The sequence below is a fragment of the Varanus komodoensis genome, unplaced genomic scaffold, assembly GCF_004798865.1.
Source record: "Varanus komodoensis strain SLA01 unplaced genomic scaffold, ASM479886v1 scaffold8, whole genome shotgun sequence".
Classification (NCBI taxonomy): Eukaryota; Metazoa; Chordata; class Lepidosauria; order Squamata; family Varanidae; genus Varanus; species Varanus komodoensis.
In genome coordinates, this window is record NW_025336481.1 from 16,906,742 (window position 1) to 16,924,649 (window position 17,908).

General features: G+C 42.9%; 1 protein-coding gene across 3 annotated transcripts in view; it reads left to right on the plus strand.

Moving 5' to 3' along the window:
- The first annotated feature begins 5,510 nt into the window (after positions 1-5,510).
- The window catches only part of SYNGR1 (synaptogyrin 1), a 35,406-nt gene continuing 23,008 nt past the window's right edge, over positions 5,511-17,908 (plus strand). The window contains exon 1 of one of the 3 annotated variants that reach the window (XM_044454720.1): positions 5,511-6,020. In XM_044454720.1, coding sequence (XP_044310655.1) covers positions 5,922-6,020 — 99 coding nt within the window. In that variant the 5' untranslated portion in view covers positions 5,511-5,921. The remainder of the gene's footprint in view (positions 6,021-17,908) is intronic. The other 2 variants (XM_044454719.1, XM_044454718.1) reach the window with 2 other exon arrangements.

Here is a 17,908-nt window from a genome sequence, read left to right on the forward strand (position 1 = left end):
AAGTGTCCCTTGGAGATGGCAGTTGGAGGCAGGCCCCAGGTCTTGTTTGACGTGTCTGGATAGATTGCAGTTGGGAGAGGTGTTCTATCAGGTATTGTGGTCCTAAGCCCTGCTAATTGGCATGATCAAGTAGCATTCTGTAAGGCACATTGCACAATGTGATGCCAAACCCAACTCTATCCTCAACATTTCCATTTCCGTAAATATTAACGATTGCACAAGGAGAGGCTAAAGGAGGGAATGAAAATAAAACTCAGAGTGAAACATGACTGCAGCACTCAGAACTATAGTGTTACTGCCTTTACAATGTAAAATAAGTACAACATGGTAATATTAGCTTCCTCATCATATTTTGCAGTGTACAAAACAGATGTGCTATACATCAGCAATATAATTGATTGAGGCTAGATATAATTGTTTCCTTCACTGATTTAAACCTGAAATTTTCTGATAAGGCATTGTGTATAATGTGGGCTAAATGGATCAGGATTGCAATCTTGCACAGGTATTAACTGACAACTAGAGGATTGTGATCAATTATTAATTCTTCTGTTGCCAAATGGAAGATAATGCTGAGGGCAAGGTATACCCAGACAAGGTGATCCCTCTTATATTGGTTTAGATGGGCTGCACTGCAGCCACTTTTTAGCGCAACCTCTGTTTCAGCCATCCCACTTCATATGCATGCATGGCAAGTGTATGAGTATAATGCACTATCCTGAGCACAATTTTCTTACTAGTTGCTGTGGATGACAAAGACTGAAGTTGTTCTTTAATCTGTCAATCTCATAGACGGGGCATAATGTTATACTGTTCTGTGCTTACCTTATGATCTTATGTGGATCTAAGGAATATGCAAATATTTATGATAGAAGAATGCAAGACAGTCTTGCTGGATCCTGGCAAGGGTCCATCTGGTCCAGTATGCTGCAGACACAGTGGCTAAGCCACAAGTAGGATTTGCGGGGAGATCCACGGGTAGGACTTACATGCAATTTATTTATTTGTTTGTTTGTTTGTTTGTTTGTTTATTTAACTTCTATGCCGCCCCATTCGCCGAAGCCTCAGGGCGGCTCACAGACATAAATAAACTTCGTTAAAATAATATAAATTAACAGTATAAATAGCACCCTTCTGCTCATGCTCCCCCCCAACTGATACACACAGGCATCTGCCTCTGATAATCAGGCAGGTTTTGCCTTTGTTTGTAGTTTGACACTGCCTGTTCCCTACAAAATCTTTGATAGAGCTTGTTGCTACTAACCCAAGGGCTTTTCCACACAAGGCTTTTCTTGTGCAATTGTAATGGTTTGTTTCTGTGTTTTCACATGCAGAACACAGGACATTGTCAACAGATTTAAAAACAGTCCACATCTTACTAGTTCTCACCCCTCTTTTCACTGCAAATCTTGTTTGTTTTTTTAAAGTCCCACAACAGTACTACTGTGTTCTAAAAATACAGAAGTTCCACAGCAGTATTAATCCTTGGAAGGTGGTACTCCTTTCTCATGGGAGGTGTACCTTTATTCTTGTTGCTCTGTACCTGAGCAATGCATTTTTGGCAAAACTGTGTTAGGCTCAGTTTTACTTTTGCCAAGTCTAACCTTATGTGAAATAGCCAGTGGCAAAGGGGTTTTTATCAGAATAGCAGGAAACCCTGGATATGCTAGTTATATGGAGGGTTGGGGGAATAGTGGATCTCTTAAATATTGCTAAGGGGATGGTTGCACATGGGTATAACCACACTGTACTTGAATGCTGCCCCAAATTCAACGCATACTTAATAGAGTAGAGGCTTAACAGAGCAGAGGCTTGAAATCTGTGAGTGATCTTTCAAGGTATGGGTGAAAGGAAGGTAGGCATGCTCAAGAGGGCAAGCATTATTCTGCTTTTTGAATGAAGAATGGACTCCACAAGACACACCACCCCAACACACAAATTCAGCACATATTTAACAGGGAAAATAACTTGGAATCTCCAGTTGTGTACTTGTGGCCATGAAACATGGGAGCAGGAATGCTCACAGTGGCGCACTGGTAGGGGGGCAGCTATGGTTGGTAGGGCAGGCTTTACTTTGCTTTTTGGGAAGAGGAGTGGACTTTCAAACTTATGCAAAAGGTATATGTGCTCCCAAAACTTCCTTCTATCTTCTCTTGTAAAAATATTGCTTTGTGACTTTCACTGTATCTCTGTGGCCACAGGTGTTATGGATGCAGGAATTGTGCCTGTGGGGTTTTTTTGTTCAACAACCTGATACCTACATACAGAAAGGTTTTTTTTTTTTTTCGGATTTATATCCTGCCTTTTTCCTACAAAGGGCTCAAGGCAGCTTACATCATCTCTCCTCCTCCATCTTATCCCCACAACAACAACCTTGTGAGGTAGGTTGGGCTGAGAGCCTGTGACTGGCCCAAAGTCACCCAGTTGGCTCCATGGCTGAGCGGGGACTCGAACTCAGGTCGCCTGAATCCCCATCCCATGCTCTTAACCACCACACCACACTGGCTCTCAACAACACAGGTTTGTGTTGTTGGTGGTGCTACAGTGCTGTGGGCAGGCCCTGAGTGCTTAAATGGACTTTCTACTATTGGCAACATCCCATCATGTTTCACCCAGCAATCTGCACTGCATATTATGATAGTCAGCAAAGGAAAAATGGCACTGGAAGAATAGCGTAGTCAGTTCATGCATATTATGATACAAAAGCAGTGAGATTCGAGCATTATTTATTTATTTAGACAGCTTATATGCCGCTCCCTTCGCCCCCTCTTAACGTACCAAGTCATGGCTATTTTAGCAAGGACAGAGCAGTTTGTACTCAAAGCATTAAAACAGGTGTTCTAGCCACAAATTCAGTTTACTTAACTTTCTATATGAATGGTAAGCATTTGACCTGAAAGGTCACTTCTTGTAATTTGGAAGTTTTGTCATATTTGAAGGCTAACGTTCAATTAATTTTGAAAAGTGATTTCCGAAGTTTTTCTTTTGTGGTCAGTTTCATCTGCATAGTTGTTCCCTAAGTGAATTACCATACATTTTCTCAGAATCTAAATTCCAAGGCGGTGCAGTTTTATAATCTCTAGAAAATATTTGAATTAATTCATAATCAGCTGCACATAATCAGATATTGGTAGGAATTGTATCCGAGCTTCCAGTGGTTGAGTAGAAGTTGCCCTTTTCAGGATAACCTTAGAACATCACACATGAAATCATGTGGTAAGGATTGGGCTGCCAGCTTATACTAGGCATGCTGATGTGCATTAACAGGGGTCTGGGTGGATTTTTCTAGTACACAGATTAGTGATGAGGGGAAATTCTCCTGCTCAATGTCTGTCTGTCAGCCTGCTATAATTAAAGACACAGGAGCAAAGTCAATAAAATTTGGCAACTCTGTGCTGGGGTAACTTTAGTCTGTTTCTGCATCAATGAAAGTGGATGTATAGGACATTTAATGAACAGATGCTCATTCTGAACATAATAAAATTTAACCACAGCTTTGTTTCACAGCACATCACTTGCCCAGCCTGACTTTCTGAAATTCATTTTGTGTCTAGGACAGATTAGGATTGACCTTTCCTGTCCTCTCCCAATTCTACCCTACTGTCTTGCTGAAAATTCAGTGAATGGCTGACAAATCAAGTAATGTTTCTTTCCCAAATGTTGCAACAATTAGCACACCTCTTTCTGCAAAACAGTGTCCTGGCTTCTTGTTGAAAAGATGACCTGTTAATTAGTGATGATGACCTGTTAATAATTAGTTAATTGTGAACCACTTAGGGAATCCAGTAGGACTATTGAAGCAGTCTATAAGATCAATCAATGCATGCTAGTATTCCCAAGGTCATTACACAAGTTCCTAGGCTCGTGACATTTCTACTTATTAATTCACCTTGCATTTTCATGGCTATTTCCAGCAGTCCGGGCAGGCAACTTCAAGCTCTTTAAGAGGGTCATACTTTTCCAAGGTGGTTTGGAAGGAAGGCAGAAGCTTGTGTATCATACCTAGTCACTTGCAAGTACCTTAAAGCTTACTTCCTTTCTTAGTAACACAAGCTCTAGGATCTGTTAGTAATAGCACCTGAAGCATATGGCTGGGTGAACAGTTTCATAAAATAAGGACATACAGTAAGTAATTTTCAGTGGTTGCTCTTGATCAATTGAATTTTAAGATTTTAAAGAGAGTCAGCCCTTATAAGGTGTTTCACCTGATTTTTAACCTGTGTTTAAGCTGGAGGATGCAGATGTGTTCTTCCCTTTTAGTTGTAGAAGATAAAATACATATTCTTTTACTGTTGCATGTTCCTAATTGGCTAACTGGTTTTGCAATCCTGAACAGGTATTAGCGAACTGGTGATGAAATTATTTCTTCATAGCATTGAAGTACTGGTTTTTATTCAAGACTCCCAGAACAAATTACAAGAAAGGAAACAGTCAAGGAGGGAGGAGAGGGGAAGTTTGCTGTTCAAATTCAGTTGCCCAGATGGATGGAACTAAAATATAAGCTGCATCTATTGTCCAATTGGTGTGGCCTGTTCTTTGCCAGCCTGCTCCTCTTATTTTCTGCAGTTTTTCTTTTCTGTTCAGGCCCAGTCTGTTGCATCTCTTCTGTTCCAGAGCCAGTATGGTGGTTAGCATGGAGATTGGAGACCTGGGTGATCCAGGTTCAAGTCCCTACTGCACCATGAAGCACACTGGATGACTTTGGGCCAGTCACACAACCTACCTCGCAGGGTTGTTGTGAGGATAAAATGGAACTATGTCAGCTGCCTTGGGTTCCTTGCAAGGAGAAAATAGTGGGATATAAATGTAAGATTATATAATGAGAACAATCTCATATCCTCTCAGGCCAAGGTATTTCCAACAGGTACCTGCTGAATCATGGAAGATTCCTTAAGTGGTTAATCACTATTGCTGAACCAAAGCTAACCTGCTGTTTACCCGCAGGCATTGTACTATTGTCATGGGTACACATTAGGCAGAATTTGTGGCATCACTGATGTTGCACAAAGCACACAAAAATACCCAGCAAATCTCTAGAAGTGCTTTTACCATGCATTTTTCCTGCTGTTTTTAACTTTTGTGACAGATGAGTGCTTCCTTGGCTCAATGTTCTCTTCTTCCAATCTTGTCAGCTGCCTCCAGGCATTTGTAAAAAGGCAGGCTGTAAATCCTTAAAAAAAGGCTTTAACCCTGACATTTGTTGGCAGAATCTATTTCGTTTTCAGGCACTGGTTCTTCGCTGGTAGGTCAAGTCCCACAATTGGATGTTCCTGGCAGGTGGTAATATTAACTAATTGATAATAGTGCAGTTCTATGTACGTCTAGTGCTCATAGGATTAGGATGGTACCTAACTGGGCCCCACAATGCACTGCTTGAGTGGAAAGTAGGTCCCGCGCCTGAAGAGGCCTGCGAAGAGGCCGTTGTCCAGAGGAGCTCTGCGGCGTCCCGGCCACGCTCCCCTCGCCCCGCCCCCTCCCAAGCGGCAGGGCGCCGAGGCGGGGCGTCCGCGCGCTCTGGTCTCCGGCGCTCGCGCCCGTCCCTGGACTGCTGCTAAGCGGGAGCGCCCCTTGCTTGCTTACTACTTACTGCTGAACCGGAGCCCGCCGCTGCCGCCCTGGCCGCGACCGCGTTTGTGTATCCCCTCTAGCCGGGGAAGTCAAGCAGGAGGTGACGGAGGGAAGCGACGCCCGGCCGGCCATGCTCGGCTAGCGGTCCCTCAGAGGCCCCCCTGGTGTTGCGTTGGCCTCTGCGCTGCCTCCGTTGACGCCGCCGTGCGCTCACTGCTGCGCTGGTTTTCTTCTCTCTTACCATCCCCCTGCCCGTGCGATAAACTTTAGCTGCCGAGGAGGAGAGCTGCGAGAAGCGGCGGCGGCGGCGGCGGCGGCAGCTCGGCGGATCTTGCTACGGGGCAGCTCCGAGGATGGAAGCGGGCGCGTATGGAGCGGGCAAAGCCGGAGGCGCCTTCGACCCTCAGACCTTCCTCCGGCAACCTCACACGATCCTCCGGATGGTTTCTTGGGTAAGGCGGAGGCATCTTGAGCTGTTTGGATGGGGTGGGTGTCTGGATTACGAGGGCCGGTTTTACATACCTGTATTTCGCCCAAACACGTGCGAAGCTATCTGCTGCCCCGTTTAAAATACATGTCAGAGGATGGGGAGGAGGAGGAGAGATCATTTGCGGAAAAGCGACGGCCCTGGTGAGGCTTGACTGGAAGAGGCTGAGCAGATCCCTATATTGCTCCCTCCCCCGGGTGCTTAAGGGCGAGTTCTCTCGCCCCAGGGCAGGCTATATCTGACATTCATCGAGCTTGGAGGAAAGGGAATAATGCCCTTCCCAGCCAGTGTGCGTGAGAAAGAGCTCATGCAGAAAACGGATTAGGACTGTGTTTGCAGCGCCTTTGGCCGCCTTTTTACGCACACCTCTCAAGGTGGAGAACAATCCAGTGGCTCTTCTCTCTTCCCCCCATTTTTCCAGTTGGGAGAAAGAGATTGCAGGTTGACGTCCAAGTAGGGACAGTGTGGGGTGAAGAAGACAGCGCCGGTGCCTCCCCGCAAAGTGACGTCTAAGATGGGAGCGACGCTGCGGCGGTGTCTCATGGAACCGCTGGCTCGGGTTGCCTCTGCCCTCTCGATTTCCTTCCTAGCAGGTCGTTGGCGTTGCAGCGAAGGCGCAGTGTTTGTAAATTGGTGGCGCTGAGCGTGTGTTGGGGGCGGCAGGCAAGCGGGAGAAGGCATGGAGTAAAGCAAGCCCGGCTGGCGGAATGTCATGATCCACTCCCGCTTTCCTTTCTGCTGTCATAAGATCTACCAGGGTAAAATGTTTTTGATTGAGAAACCGCTCCCCCGCCTCTCTTTCTGGAGGCTCCCTTTCTCCTTATTTCCTCCAAACCACTTCCTCCACTTTTTAGAAGAAGGGGCTCGATTGCTGCTCCACCCTTTACACTGTTGTCTATTCAAAATGTGAAAAAATAGAGTTTACATAAAACATAGGGAGTGGTGGGAAACTTGGAGGGGAAGTTGGAAGAGGGAATTACCAAAGTGATTATGAATTATCTGCCTTTTCCTAACCCCACCCTTAATTTCGCTTAACTTGTGAGCTGCTTAATTCTGCATGTTTCTAGGGAAGATCGAGGGTAAGGCACAGGGAAGAGGTAGAGAAGAGGGCTGAAAACTCCCCACCCCCACATTCAGTTTAAATTTATTTCCACCTCCACTTTAATGTGTGGCAGATTTTAGATAAGAGCATATTTGTGTGATGGAGTGAATGGGCTTAGTCAGCAACTGGCTGGGTTGTTTTCTCTTTCTTTCTCCCTCTCTGCTTTGGAATGGCTGTAGTGTGGGAGGTCACTTTATCTTGTGACACCTTTGCCATGGCTGCCTCTGCGCCTGTAGCATATGCAAGAAGGTCATTGGGATTAAGAGAACAAGCTGCAAACACAAAGCTAGGAAGAGTTGTCTCCTGTGGGAGTTTGCCTGGAAAAGGAAAGAATGGATAATGAAAATGAGATGCTGTTCTCTACCTTCCCACAATAGGCCAGGAAGGCAAACAGACATTATAAACGGGAAGCTTCTGTTTCAATAGAAATGGGGAGAGGAGAATTTGTTTGGTTAGCTTGGCTGGCCTTTCATCACCCCTGAAGAAATTGGATTAACCTAGAAGAGGGAGGAACATTCAATGCAGCTGTTTCTCTGTGTGGCCTAATATTATGCACATTGAATGGCAGCAACTTTCAAGGCAGCCTTCCTGAATCTGATGCCCTCCAGATGTTCTGGATTTCCACTTCCATCAGCCCCAGCCAGTATGTTCAATTGTTAGAGTTTCTGAGAATTCTAATTCAGCATTTATATTTATTTATTCAATTTATTCCCCCTCCCCAAGAATGGTGCTTAAACTTTTACTGAGTGCTGGGATTCCTGGCAGGAGTCTTTCTCAGCTCTTCTTGATGACACCAGAGTTCAGATTAGGGTCCCTTTGTGTGCAAAGCCTGTGCTCTCCTGCTGAGCTATAACCCCTCCCTAAGGAGTTTTTCTCTTGTGCAAGAGTCATTTATTTCTCACCCTCTCCCTAGTCTTGCATTCTCCAGATGTGCTGGACTACAACTCCTATCACCCTATCCATGCTGGCCAGAAAGGATGAGCATTATAATTCAGCACATTTGGAAGGCACATCTGGCTGGGAATGCTGCACTTGTATTGTCAGTGTGCTGCTGCCCATATTACTCTGGATGCTTGATTGCGTATGACTTTGGGAAGGGTTGGAGGAGGGGTGGCAGGAGAGAATGAGATGAGTCTTGCAGACATGCTAGCAGTGCCTTGGGAAAACAAGATGATATTAATCTAGTTGGTTGGTGTCTGTCTGGGTTTATTTTATAATGCAGTGCACTATGGTTCATACCAGACGGTGAAAAACACTCAAACAATGCTCTCTTGGCTCACATCTGTTCCTAAAATTCAGCATGGTGGGAGAACCCTTTATTGCATCAGCACTTGAAAACTGAATGAGGTAAAGCTGTAGAGAGCATAGGTGACAATAAAGCAGTAGCCAATTATGAGTGACATGATGTAATGCTAGATACTTCTGTCCTTGATAATCTGGGACAGAATGTTCTCCTCTTTAAAGCTGTGACTTCATTCTATCACTGCAGGGCTTCCCAAGTACAGGAGAAGAGAGAGGGTTTCTGCAGTGTGCTGCTTTCTGCTTCAGGATACCACCTTATTGGCTCTCTTTATGAAATTAGACAACTTCCCAGCTGCAGGAAGATACCCAACATCCAATTTTTCTTGGATGTGGTCCTGTTTCCCCAGAGCCATCAGCTGCCTTCTGTACCTTGACCTTGGAAGTGACTTTGCTACTCTTCTATTTCATGTCATGGTGTTAATTTGCTTGATAAACACATCAGGTGCAGAACAGTGAAAACACTTACATGCTATTCCTGGGCATGTTTGCTGGGAGCAAGTCCCACTGAGGTCAGTAGGTTTACTCTCAAGCACATATGCATAGGACTAAAGTCTCGGGAACTGGAACTCTTGCTTAGAGGAACAAATTGAGAGGGAACTGTTTGAATATGGCCTCTTTTCTTCCTTATTTGAATTCTTTTCCATTATTTTTCTTCCTCTTGGTAACATGTTAGTCTTTGCACCACAATGTTGTTCACAAACCTGCATGATGGAGACTGTTTTATTTATTACCCTGTAGTGCTAAGCCCGCTCAGATTCCTGTGGTGGCTGCTTACAACAGCCTTTTAAAAAAGCAGAGTGCTAGTCCTTATGATCAGCATGATAAAAATGCAATGAGAATGTCTGTTAATGGCCCAGAAAGCAGAATGTAAGAGCTAAGTTTAGATTTCCATCTATCACTACTTTCAAAACCAGTTCATGACCTTTAAGGGAGTAATCCAAGTCTTTACCATTAGCACTAGATAATTATAGAGTAAAATAATGGAATAGCCCCTTCATATCATGTATGATGTGAACTGAAATGGACTAAAAGGAGGAGTCATTTTTCCAATACTAGGCTATCTCACATGTCCCTCCTTCTCAAACAGGCATGACAACATAGATGTTCTTCTGGTGATAACATGTGGAGCTGAGCTGAGTTACCCCAGGTCAGGCTAGTACAACATCTTGAGGCTGTAACATTCCCCTTGAATGTGTACAGTAACAAGCAGATGCAAAGTGGGTGTAGTATATGCAGATTAACCTGTTACATAACAAGCTTTCAGTGAAAATGCATCCACTAGACTAGACCCAACCTTGTTAAACCTTTTTTGATAGGACTTCTTTGTCTTGAACAGCTACTCAGCAAGCAGAAAGTCAATACACTTTTCTTATTTCTATGCTAAGAAAAGCTTCACCTGCTGCATTTTTGCTTCCCACAGTATTTTGAAAGGCAGAGGAGGCTCATAGGAATAAAAGCTGGCAACCCTAGATAAGCACACTTTTGTATGAACTGGATAGCTTAAAAGCACTCCCACTCTAGGCAGTAATGAATGTAATGAAGTATGTATTGCTTAAATTATACTTATGTAGAATTAGGATTTCTGAGTAAATATGATAAGAACCAAGCTGTGAGATAGAGAGTAATGCTTTGCAGGTTGTTGATTTTCCAACTGGCCACTGCAGTTGTTCATTTAACAGCAGGTTGATGGGCAGATATTTAAAAACATCTGAGGTTAACATTTCATGTATCAGATGAACAGCAGTGTCCATGAAAGCTTATGCCAGAATAAATATTGGGTCTATTTAAGATGAGAAATAAAGTAAATTGTAGGTCCAAACATCTGGAGGGTCACAAGTTGCCCACAGCTGCTTAAATATTTTTTAGGAAAAAAAGGAAGCATGACTTCCTTTAAAGTTTATCCTGAACATGGGTAGGTAAGATCATATTTGGACTGTCACCAGTTAAATAAACTTTAGTCAATTACTTGCATATCTTTCAGTTAATTAAATCTGCACATACTTCTATGTCTCAGTAAAAAATAGTTCTGAAACAAAGCCTAGTCTTTGTTCATAGAAAATGCACAGGAGACAGTAAAAGAGATTAGCCTTATCCTGAATGAATTTGTCTATCAGGTGGCTACTAGTATGACTTGCATATGCCTCGGTGCACAGATTGCTGGGATCATTAACTGAAAGGTGGTATTGCACTCCTATTCTGCTCATGAACTTCCTGAAGTCATCAAGCTGGAGCTGTGTGGAAAGAATACTGGACTAGATCGGCCTTTGATTTGGTCTCCCATTGTGCCTTTTATATTTTTTATTGTCTAATATTCATCAGAACTCTAGATTGTAAGCAACCTAGATTTGAGGTTCATGTGAGAGCATTTCTCTGTTTGGAAGTAGCCCCAGCAAGTACACCATACACACAACCAGAATGATAGAGGAATAGTGTCTATATGCACAGTTGATTAGAATTGACTTCCAAAAAGGCAGCAAAAGTTAGTAACCTACCCTAACTGCAGGCATTTTTAGTCACTTTTAGCACACAGACGGCCTAAGCAACAGCCATAGCAAAAGATCCACTACTTTCTACATTTTCAAAAGCTTTCCTGCTTGGTCATCCAGGGAGAACTCTTTTAACTTGTCAAAGGTTGCCAGGCAAGTCACCTGTTTACACCTGAGATCAAACAGCAACTTTAGTTACTCCATTTCTGGTGCCAGCTCTTATAAAGGAGAATGTCCATGTCATAATTCATCAGCAGTAGTCCTGCTGCTAAGGCTGCATTCACACAAGCAAAGACAAACGGGTATTATTGTTAATAAGAGAGACATGGACAGACAGAATTCCCTTATTTTTAACCTTTAATACAATTTTTGGATGCAAGTGTTATATGTTTCACTTAATCCATGAACAGAATGATGGTAGCTAAATCCCTAGGAAGGGTCAGTCCAGCTTTCTAAATATTTTTTCTGTGGTGTCAAGGTGAAATGTGGCATGGATGCTTTGAGGAAAGCTTTTAGTCTCCCATCAGCAAATGAAATGCTTTGTTGTAATGAGGTGTGCCTGTTGCATATTCAGGATTTCCAGATTGCCTGGGGAGCTGTTCTTTCTGCTGACACCTGGACTGTTCCATTTAAAATAATCAAACAGCTTTGGGGTGTTTTTTGTCTTAGAATGCAGAGCCGTTTGAAATAACATATGTTCAAGCAAGCTAGTATGTGAGACAGTTCCATGTGACTGAACAGCTATTTTTCAAATGCAAGATGCACCCTAATGCTCAGAAGAGAGTAAGACTGCCAGCTTTTTATTGGCCTTACTCCTCTGCCTCCAGCAGCCTCCAAACACAAAGGCTTCATTTCTCTGCCTGCTCCCCAGTAGAGCTGAGTCCTTTACAACTGTGTGGCAAGCAAAAATTCAGCAGGTGAATTGCACCCTGGTGTAAAATGCTTTTCCCACATCACTGCCAGGAAAAAGAGTAATCTGTTTCACTCTTTGTAAAAAAAAAAAAAAAGTTGTATGAAAGAGCTGTTCAAGGCACAGGAGTCCTGCCAGGGAAGGAAGTTGGCATCCTTTTTTATCAAGTAATCTACTTCAATGCTGTCCTTACTATTTGTGTTTTGTTTCTTGAGATTAAGCAACTTTGGTATGAGAAAATCATAGCCCTGTATGTCATGCATTCACAGTTTATTAAAACATTGTGTCATCTTGGGAAATCTGACTGCTGACATTTCTTTAAAAGCTCTAAGATGGGAACTGTGTCGTGAGAGTAGGAAAATCGCAGTTTGGAAAAATTGTTATATGCTAATAAATACATAAGCTTCAGTTTGTTGATTGGTTTGTGGAACAGGGTTAGTAAACAAAATCCAGTCCATATTTAAAGACCTCTTTTTAACTAGAAGCTCTTATATGGCATTTCTTGGCTATATTCTAAAGGGAGCAGAGCTGAATTTATCAGTGCAGTACAGAAAAAATAGCACAAAGGGAGTCCTTTTGGGGGAAATAGGGATATATTGGATTTGCTTTCAGGAACTGCAGGGAAACACTCCAGAACAAGGAGGGCTTGTGGCATGAGATTAAATGGTGAGAAAGAAAAATTGGAGGTGGCAGCTGTACTGTGAATTAAATGTGAACTCGCAGGAACTCGCAGTAAGATGTGGCAGCAGAGATAGCCCCTTGTTCTAAGCAACTTATGCAGAAGTATGCATTATTGTTTTGGCTTCTTTGCAAGAGGAAAAAATGGGATATAAATGTAATGTAATAAACATAATTGAGTGAAAAATGTGCACCTTCCCGCTGTGTCTGAGAATGTTTTGTTCAATGTTTTGATCCTCTTAGAATGCAATCCATCGACTAAGAACCATTGAACTAGATAGGTTTTGTTTGATACATACAGGGGATTGGCCTACAAGTTACAGATGTTGTAGTAGGATAGTCTAAGCAATATTAACCTTACCATATGGCTTTTGTGAATTGTTCTCTATGTAAAGAAAGATCCAGAGAGAAATAGTGTTAACCTTATTTGAATTACCAAATTATAATGTAGTGGACAGCACTATAAATCCAAATACAAAGAGAATCAGTTGGATGGGTGCAGGAAGCAATATGCAGTACAACACTGGTCCCAGTGCATTCCACTCCCTTAAGTCTTCACCAGGGGAATGCTTTTTAAGGTATACCTGTGTTGTCAGCATGTTTTGGAATAACTTTAGAATCTACTTGGTAGAGTAACCTCATGAGGCAAGACAGTTTGTGTAATACCGTATTTATTCTGGATCAGGACTGGAAAGATCCATTCATATTCTCACTCTGATATGGTGCTTATTGGATGCTTACAGCCAGTAACTAACTCTCAATCTAGGCTACCTGACAGGGTGGATCTGGATAAAATGTGAAGGGGAGGAATAAAAAAATAAGTAGCCTCATCAGATATTCCCCAGATGAAGACTAAAATGCTCAACATTGAAGACAATTGTATTAATAAGTAACTGCTTGATGTACCCACTGAAACCATTCTCACTGCTTTTGAATGGCAACAAAATGGAAAAGCCATTATGCCACAAGAGCATTTGAAGGGCATTTAGGTATTTATTTAAGCAGCATATGTCTGCTAGTGTTGGAACTCAAGACTGAATTAAGGAATTACATAGAAGGTAGAGTTTCACCAGGAACTGCTTTTCTTTTTGCATTGACAGATGAATTGGGGTGTTTTTTCTTTACCACCCCTGCAGCTCTTAAAGGTCCGAAAAATCCAGGTCTCAGTCTCATTCCTTATTTGGCACTAAACTAGAAGCACAGATGAACTTCCAGATCACAGATGAATGTAGAGCACATAGATGGCTCTTTGGTTTGGTTTGGTTTGGTTTTGTGTTTGTTTTGTCTTGTTTTCTAAAAGAGCAGCAAAGCAACTGCTGCTCCATGTGCAATGTTAACTTGGAATTCTTCAACACAAATTAGGGGGATTCAGAGACTCTTGTTTTAAAGAAATTAACCAGACCAGTCCTCAGGTGATGAATATCCTTAAGGGCTGCCCAAGGCAGGTGTGTTTGGTCATTAGTGTCCATAGCAACAATAGAAAATACCACAGTCTTATTTCCTGCTAGGCACTCTGCCAGCTTTATGTACCAAGATGCTGCCTCTTGGATACTACCTCAAAAGCCAGCCAATAAAAATATTATCACAGTTTGAGGACCAGTGCCTGTCACCCATTTCTTCTGCATTCCAGAACATGCATGCAAGGATTTAACTGCCAAAACATTAGGTTAGAATATGGTTATTAACATTGCCATTGGAGGCAGGGATTTATATGTCTTATTTCTGTTTGAGATTCAGTCTAGATGATTTGGGCAACAATCCTCCCTCAACATGTAATGTCTAAAGCAGGATTACACAACTTAGGGCCCTCCAGCTGTGGTTGGGCTGCATACAGTCCCTCATGGTTGGCAGTGCTGGCTGGGGCTGGTGAGAATTGCAGAGAATTGCAGGCGTCTTCCAAAGAAAGCAGTGAATGGCTCATGCAAGACATATCAACAAACTATGCATGGACAGATTGAAGGGGGTGCAAAGGGCTTCATGTGCACATTGCTGCATTGTATGCAATGCAGTTAGATAGTCCTGTACAGATACGTTGGGAATAATTATTTCTGCTCACACATTCTTTAGGATCACACTGGGCAAAGTCAGGTAAGAATTTACCAGAGTAACTTTTCTCTGCTTTCAAGAGATGCACTATTAATCTCTTTGGCAAGACATGCATGGAATCTTCGGAATAAGAGCAGGTGCTGTTTAATACAAGGATACATTCTGCAAGCAATGTTTTACATAGGATGGAGGTACTGTGATGAGGAGAGCTTCACCTGCAGGGTTTCTGTTTGTCATGCATCCAGATACAAAATCACAAGAAATGGTCTTATTCCAGGTCAGTGTATTTGTCTGTTCAGGCCACAGTGTCCTTTATGGTCCATGGTCTACTGGCAGTGGCTGGCCAGGGCCTCCGGTCTTTTGCATCACATGATGTCTGATGGAGATATCAGGGACTGCATTGGGCACCTGCATGTGCTCTGCTGCTGAGCTGTGATTGCTTCCTATAGGAACTCCAGTAGGAAACTTCCAGGACTGCATGGAATGACAGTTTTCCACATTATGCCTTTTCCAATGGCAGTGCTGCAATGATGGGAGTAGTCCTCTACCATATGGTAGAATGGCACTTCTGTGTAATTGTTATAGGTAGGTTGGGATCTGGACCAATTTTCAGCACAGTTCTAACTTCTGTCTTAAAAAGAGTTAAAGTGAGATAACTCAATTTGCAAAGCTGTCCGCCTCAGTGGAGACTAGTCAAGGAAACTCCAAGGAAGCAGAACTTTGGCTATGTGTCTGCGTCATTGGTTTGACCTCTCCCAGTAGGAGGCAAACCAGTTAATCAGCAGCTGAGTTTGGGAAATGGGCAGGGGTACAGGGCCAGTTTCAGCAACTTGTAATGCTTTTGAAAGACACAGAAAAATGTCAAAATGTTGATTAGAGAGTAGTTCTGTTCCTTGTTGTTCATTGCGGTTATGTTGCCCACTGTTTATAGACAACAGAGGTTTTTACATTTGGAGTGGAACACAAGGGAGGCAATAATTTTTATTATAGAACTAATAACTTGGCTTGGGGATGCTGAGAGTTGTAGTCCAATACGTCCGGAAGGCACTAGGGTGGGGAAGGATGCCTTAAAGAATAATAAAGTGGATTGAAATGATATGAAGTAATCCTGCATTTCTCCTAGTAGCTCTATATACAAGCAATGATTGTTCCATATTGGTATTTCATAGAGCAGTCATATAACCTGAATGCTATACATACCCCTAGAATCTTGGCCCAGTCAAGGTTTCCAGATGGATGTTGGGGGTTTTGTTTTGTTTTGTTTTGGCAAACCAGCCATATTCAGCTTCATAGGTAAACAAAACATAAAACATAAAGCAATGTATTAAGAATAGGAGAATAGTAAAACATTGGCTTCTCAACCAAGAAACACTTCCTGAAATAAAGATGTTTTCAGTAGGTGCCAAAAAACTATGTACGTATGTATGTATGTAGGGAACTTCTATGCCGTCCCATTTGCTGAAGCCTCGGGGCGGCTCACAATCATAAATAAATAACATAATATAAAACAATATAATTTAACAGTATAGTAATATAATTTAACAATGTAGAGTTTGCCTGACCTCCAGAGGCAGCGAGTGCTATAGAAGTGGAGCTAACACCCTAAAGACTGTTCTTGTGGATTCCACTCAGGCCTTAAGTCCATGTGGAATGCCAAGAGCATGTCCTCCAATGACCTCAGCACTAGGTAGGTTGGTCATTGGAGAAGGTGCTTTCTCAAATGTTCCGGTCCCAAGTTGTCCTCAGGAGTGTCTTTTGGGTTGCAGCACTGAAACCTCCTGCCATCAATATCCAGTCAATATGAATCCATATTAATGCAGAACAGGTGATTCTGAAAAGTGCAGGATTGGTGGTTTCTCTTCACTTTTTATTCTGAAAATGCACAGCCAATATGTGAAAAGTACAGTTAGTCTAAGAACTCTTGAAGGCAAAATGGGGTATGAAATATGAACTCCTCTCACACTGGTTATTCCAGGCTGTGGTTCGCACATTTTATCAGGGAAGTGTTGTGTGTGTGTGTGTGTGAAGCTTTCCCTGGCTGAACACTTACTGATTCTGTGTGTAAATGGATAACATTTTTCCAAATGGTTGACCCGGCAACAATCCTTAATGGTTGACCCGGCAACAACAGTAATAAAAGCATTCTTTTCCATTTTATGATGTGCTTATATTTTTAAACACTGTTGTGATAGCTTAAGCCTTGTTCTTTGCTGCCACAAAGTATCATCCACCAAATATGCAGTACCATGCTGGCTGAGGACGATGGGATTGTAGTCTGACAGATCTGGAGGGTACAGCTTGCAAAAGATACTTTAATGTGTTGTTGTTGTTAGTCACAAAGTCGTGTTCGGCCCATTGTGACCCCATGGACAACATTCCTCCAGACCTTCCTGTCCACCACCATTCCCTGAAGTCCACTCAAGCTCACACCAACTGCTTCAGTGACTCCATCTAACCACCTCATTCTCTGCTGCCCCCTTCTCCTTTTGCCATCTATTGTTCCCAGCATTAGACTCTTCTCCAGGGAGTCCTTCCTTCTCATTAGGTGGCCAAAGTATTTGAGTTTCATCTTCAGGATCTGGCCTTCTAAAGAGCAGTCAGGGTTGATCTCCTCTAGGACGGACCGGTTTGATCACCTTGCTGTCCAAGGGACTCGCAGGAGTCTCCGCCAGCACCACAATTCAAAGGCCTCAATTCTTCAGCGCTCAGCCTTCCTTATGGTCCAACTTTCACAGCCATACATTGCAACTGGGAAAACCATAGCCCTGACTTTACGCACTTTTGTTGGCAGGGTGATGCCTCTGCTTTTTAGTATGCTGTCTAGATTTGCCATAGCTTTCCTCCCCAGGAGCAAGCGTCTTTTAATTTCTTGGCTGCAGTCCCCATCTGCAGTGATCTTGGAGCCCAGGAAAATAAAATCTGTCACTACCTCCATTTCTTCCCCATCTATTTGCCAGGAAGTGAGAGGACCGGATGCCATGATCTTAGTTTTCTTAATGTTGAGTTTCAAGCCAGCTTTTGTGCTCTCCTCCTTCACCTGCATCAAGAGGCTCTTTAGTTCCTCTTCACTTTCTGCCAGGAGAGTGGTATCATCTGCATATCTGAAGTTGTTGATATTTCTCCCAGCAATCTTAATTCCAACTGCTGATTCATCTAGCCCCACCTTTCTCATGATGTGCTCTGCATATAAGTTAAATAGGCAGGGCGACAGTATACAGCCTTGCCAAACTCCTTTCTCAATTTTGAACCAATCAGTGGTTCCGTGCCCAGTTCTCACTGTTGCTTCTTGACCCACATATAGGTTTCTCAAGAGACAAATAAGATGGTCA